This window comes from Sebastes fasciatus, chromosome 20, assembly GCF_043250625.1.
Source record: "Sebastes fasciatus isolate fSebFas1 chromosome 20, fSebFas1.pri, whole genome shotgun sequence".
NCBI classification, from domain to species: domain Eukaryota; kingdom Metazoa; phylum Chordata; class Actinopteri; order Perciformes; family Sebastidae; genus Sebastes; species Sebastes fasciatus.
The window spans coordinates 3,231,219-3,237,020 of record NC_133814.1 but is presented as its reverse complement, the minus strand read 5'-3'; the positions used below and the strand labels follow the sequence as shown (position 1 = coordinate 3,237,020).

Below are 5,802 nucleotides of genomic sequence, written 5' to 3'. Positions count from 1 at the left end.
TGTCATTACTGTGAAGTTGTTTAATTATTCTTCCTGTGCTGATGCTTCCTATAATATCTTCTACATGTTGTGTCCTAACACAGCGTTTGTCTGTCAAAGGCTTCAGCAGTTCTGCCCTGCATTATCCATCGGCTCTGTGAAGACCCAAACCAACTATGTGATTATTTGTGCACGTTGAAGTCGATGAATTTCAGTTCAAATTTAAAAAAGATGCCATTGACAAGTGTAACCCGCAAACGTATTCAGGGTCGAATTTCCTCACCACACACTTTTACTGGTTTCAAAAATTGCTTGATTTTGTGTCACTGCATCTGTAACATATATGTCTGTAAAGGGTAGACTCGTGGGTACCCATAGAACCCATTTTCATTCACATATCTGGAGGTCAGAGGTCAAGGGGACCCCTTTGAAAATGGCCATGATAGTTTTTTCTCACCAAAATGTAGCGTAATTTTGGAGCGTTATTTAGCCTCCTTCCCGACAAGCTAGTATGACATGGTTGGTACCGATGGATTCATCAGGTTTTTCTAGTTTCATATGATGCCAGTATCTTAAAGTGAGCACGCTACAACCTCTGAAAAATACAGAATAGCGGTTAATTTAACCATTTGGCAGCACCTTCGCAACCCACTAGGTGGCTCTCTGAGGCCCACCAGTGGTTGAGAATAGCTGTCTTTAATACTATTTAATAATTAATTATTCTCACAAACAATACTGTGACAAGTTGGGCAACATAGATCAATAAAAATCATGAATTAATCAATACCTGAGTTTTACTAAAAAAGCACTTTATTGATCAAGCATGTTTTCTCTTTTTCAGAATGGAATGATATGAAAGATCTTAAGTTTGAGAGTCCGTCTCCTTTGGAGATGAAAAATTGAAGGCAAAAATTAATAAAAGCAGACAATTTTTTTTAAAAACTCCAAATGTGTTGAAAGTGCTGAAAGTGATATATATATTAAAATAAAATATTTATATATATATGTATATATATATATATATACATATATATATAAATACAATATTTATATATATATAATTTATATACAGTATATGGAGATGGAGGAGGAGGTGGAGGGAGGCTCAGGTTTTTCACATCAATGTTACACAGCTGCTGCCCTCTGGAGACATTCTGTGGCGCATGGAACATCTGTGCATAGAATGTCATGATGTCATGATGTGACATCACATGCAAGGCTTATTGAAAGGCAGGCTGCACCTGCTGCCTTTAATCATGATGTCACAAAGCCAAATTCCGAATGATGTCACAAAGCCATCAAAGCCATCGGTTCAGAGAAATCTTACCTATAGGGGCATAAAGGGGTTTACTGAGGCATTAGAGCAGAAGATTACTGAGACGGATGATGGAGCAAGTTTACAAACGCGTCAGAGTTCAGAACAGATTAATGATACGCAGCGAAGACAGCGAAGACAACACAGAGATGGCAGCAACACGTTCCGTCAATGTGACAAAGGGGTTTCTGAGTGCTCCCATCAATGTGGCAAAGGGGCTCCTGAATGCTCCCATCAATGCGGCAAAGGGGTTACTAAGTCCTCCCTTGAAAAAACCTCAAGCGTACTCAGATATCGTGTGCAGAGAACGCCGGATGACCGCTCACTCGCTGACATCTTGCCGCAGGAAATCGCACCGGACAGACCACAGAAACAGGAGATCTAACCCAACCTCGCATGAATCTCTGACAGAGCAACGCCCTGCAGATAACGTGAGCAGAGAACGCCGGATGACCGCTCACTCGCAGACATCTTGCCGCAGGAAATCGCACCGGACAGACCACAGAAACAGGAGATCTAACCCAACCTCGCATGAATCTCTGACAGAGCAACGCCCTGCAGATAACGTGAGCAGAGAACGCCGGATGACCGCTCACTCGCAGACATCTTGCCGCAGGAAATCGCACCGGACAGACCACAGAAACAGGAGATCTAACCCAACCTCGCATGAATCTCTGACAGAGCAACGCCCTGCAGATAACGTGAGCAGAGAACGCCGGATGACCGCTCACTCGCAGACAGCTCCCCGCAGGAAATCTCAGCTGACAGACTACAGAAACAGTAGTTCTACCCCAACCTCGCCTGAATCTCTGACAGGGAAAGGACCGGCAAATATCGTGGTCACAGAAGGCTGGATGACCACTCACTCGCAGACAGCTCCCCGCAGGAAATCTCAGCTGACAGACTACAGAAACAGTAGTTCTACCCCAACCTCGCCTGAGGTCAACCGCAAAAAGAGCTCGTTGAAGACTAGACCTGAGGATCAGACACATGAGAACTGCTCAGAGGCTCCAGCTGCTGAGGATCAGACCTCAAGTTGGCGGAAAATCGGTGCTGGCGTTCTACTAAATGTAACTTGGTGTGCTGGCATCGCCATCGTGGGACTAGTGGCCTATAGATACTTCACAAATGCATAGTGTCACCTCGTGCGATTTGAGGTGTAGCACCGTCACCTCGTGCGATGTGAGGTGTAGCACCGTCACCATCGTCACCTTGTGCGATATGAGGTGTAGCACCGTCACCACCGTCACCTCATGCGATATGAGGTGTAGCACTGTCGTCACCTCATGCGATATGAGGTGTAGCACCGTCACCTTGTGCAATATGAGGTGTATAACCGTCACCTCGTGCGATATGAGGTGTATAACCGTCACCTCCTGCGATATAGGGTGTATAACCGCCACCTCGTGCGATATGAGGTGTAGCACCGTCACCTCATGCGATATGAGGTATATAACCGTCACCTCGTGCGATATGAGGTGTAGCACCGTCACCTCGTGCGATATGAGGTGTAGCACCGTCACCTCGTGCGATATGAGGTGTAGCACCGTCACCTCGTGCGATATGAGGTGTATAACCGTCACCTCCTGCGATATGAGGTGTATAACCGTCACCTCGTGCGATTTGAGGTTTATAACCGTCACCTCGTGCGATATGAGGTGTAGCACCGTCACCTCGTGCGATATGAGGTGTATAACCGTCACCTCCTGCGATATGAGGTGTATAACCGTCACCTCGTGCGATTTGAGGTTTATAACCGTCACCTCGTGCGATATAAGGTGTATAACCGTCACCTCATGCTATATGAGGTGTAGCACCGTCACCTCATGCTATATGAAGTGTTGCACCGTCACCTCATGCGATATGAAGTGTTGCACCGTCACCTCATGTGATATGAGGTGTAGAGTTTCCATGTTCTCTCCGTGTCAACAGGGGTTTTCCTCCAGGTGTTCTGGTTTCCTCCGACTGTCCAAAAACATGCATCATGACCTCTCACCTAATGTGAGCTGTGAATGTTCATAATGAGTGAGAGGTATTCAGAAAACACATTCTGAAAAAAAATAATAAATAAATAAATAAAATAACAAAAATGAACTGAATCTGTAAAATTAAATAAGGAAAACTGAGTATCATAATTGTAAGAAATTCTCATCATATTACGACTTTTTCTCTCATAAACTTCTGATTTTATTCTCATAATATTACGACTTTTTTTTGTAAACTTCTGACTTTATTCTCATAATATTACAACTTATTTTCTCGTAAAGTTATGATTTTATTCTCATAATATTACAACTTATTTTCTCGTAAAGTTATGATTTTATACTCATAATATTACGACTTTTTTTTGTAAACTTCTGACTTTATTCTCATAATATTACAACTTATTTTCTCGTAAAGTTATGATTTTATACTCATAATATTACGACTTTTTTCTTGTAAACTTCTGACTTTATTCTCATAATATTACAACTTATTTTCTCATAAAGTTATGATTTTATTCTCATAATATTATGACTTTTTTCTTGTAAAGTAATGACTTTATTCTCATAATATTATGACTTTTCTTTCTCTTAAACTTCTGACTTTATTCTCATATTACAACTTTTTTCCCCGTAAAGTTATTACCTAAATCCCTGGACAGACAGACAGCAACAGACACCAACGTTAAAGCTTCAATCCTCACCGAGGGTTCAACCTACAGAAAAGATGATGCAGCATTTTGTGTTCACCTTGTCATTACTGTGAAGTTGTTTAATTATTCTTCCTGTGCTGATGCTTCCTATAATATCTTCTACATGTTGTGTCCTAACACAGCGTTTGTCTGTCAAAGGCTTCAGCAGTTCTGCCCTGCATTATCCATCGGCTCTGTGAAGACCCAAACCAACTATGTGATTATTTGTGCATGTTGAAGTCGATGAATTTCAGTTCAAATTTAAAAAAAGATGCCATTGACAAGTGTAAAGCAAAACAGTGTAAACATCCAGAGAAGTCTGGCTGTTTACAAGTCAGAGAAGTCACCAGTCTCCCGAACGGTCAAACTAGGCAGCGCTGATAAAATATGAATCAATATTATGTTACTGTAATGCCTATTTCTCTCCTCACATGTTTTCAGAAACATCTCGTAGTGCACTGTTTAGCTGTAAAATGAGAAAGTTTGCTCTGGCTGGTGGGCGGTGCTTGGTATTTTCTCAACTGATCTCAAAATGGCTGCCGGGGTCAAGAAGGGGCGGTGCAGTCCGGTTTGGGTCTGATGCACGTTCATTATGCCGAGGAAAATAACTCTGGATTCGGCTATTAGTTAATTTTACAACTCTTAGGACATAACGATTTAAATGAGGGCTATTTAAATGTTCGTACTGAGAAGTTGATTTACCTCAAAAAAAATTATCCTCTGTCTCGTTAAACATCCATGGCCACAGACTCATCTACTGCAGCGCCATCTAGTGGCTGTCGTCAAAAAAAGCACCGGAGTTTCGTCTCTTTGCTACTATACTCTTTGATTATTAGAGATGTTCCGATACCATTTTTTTCTTCCCGATACCGATTCCGATACCTGAACTTGCGGTGTCATCCGATACCAAGTACCGATCCGGTACCTGCTTGATAAAAAATGATATACTATTATGATTATTATTATTAGTAGTAGTAATAATAGTACTTTGATATGTTTACTATCTTTGTTGTATGGCCAGGCTCAGGTTAAACCCTTTGTAAAACATGAACAAATACATACAGACAACGAATGCAATAGAACTGTCTTTTATTATTCAGTTTTACTTGTTCGTTGTTTCCTGTGTGATGGATAGCATTTTCCTTGCTCTGACTACCGTTACCGTTACACCCCCCACTAACACCGCACTGTTGTTGTTTGCTGTCGTCACATGACAAACTACCTGCAGTCAGTTCTTCTTCGCTGCGCTAAAACAGTAGTTGCCAGTTGCAGCCATGATACATCCAGGGCGACAGCACAGTGAAGGCTAATGTTTTGGAGCGGCGAAGAAGAATCGATATCTGGTATCAGATTGGTACTCGCCGATACCCGATCCCAAATTTTGGGCAGTATTGGACGCATTTCCGATACTGGTATCAGTATCGGAACAACTCTATTGATTATTCTGCCTCCACCTACAGTATGCTCTGCCCACAGAAATACATAATCATGTTTAGGGATGCACAGATACTACTTTTTTTCAGACCAAGTACAAGTACTTACATTTGGGTACTCGCCGATACCGAGTACCGATACGAGTACTTCTCTGTGCCAAAAGACCCTCGTTAACAGCCAGCTGGAGGGTGTGAGCGACACACGGTAGGCTGGGGAGTCCCGCATACAAGGCGCATCTAGGTCGGCTCAGAAAGGCTCGGGGCGAAGGTGGCTCACGGCCGCAGCTTTACAGCGCTTCCCTCCCGGACTTCGCCGCACCATTGACAAAGGGCTCACTGCGCCCTCTCCACCCACCGGGGACTGCCCCCTGCTCCCGGTGCGACTGTCGACCGGGGCGGAC

At 43.0% G+C, this 5,802-nt stretch overlaps 1 protein-coding gene across 5 annotated transcripts; it reads left to right on the top strand.

Annotated features, from left to right (window-relative positions):
• The first annotated feature begins 1,337 nt into the window (after positions 1-1,337).
• Positions 1,338-3,429, top strand: LOC141758706 (uncharacterized). 5 transcript variants are annotated; one of them, XR_012591927.1, is made up of 3 exons: positions 1,338-2,469; positions 2,521-2,559; positions 2,623-3,429. XR_012591927.1 is itself a non-coding variant. In XM_074620332.1 (2 exons), the coding sequence occupies exon 1, from the start codon at positions 1,363-1,365 to the stop codon at positions 2,428-2,430; it is 1,068 nt and encodes a 355-aa protein (XP_074476433.1). In that variant the 5' UTR covers positions 1,338-1,362; the 3' UTR covers positions 2,431-2,469; positions 2,521-3,429. The 5 variants fall into 5 exon arrangements, 1 of the variants encoding a protein (XP_074476433.1); XR_012591929.1 differs by having other exon boundaries at positions 2,593-3,429; XR_012591931.1 differs by lacking the exon at positions 2,521-2,559 and having other exon boundaries at positions 1,338-2,481.
• Positions 3,430-5,802: the final 2,373 nt, after the last annotated feature.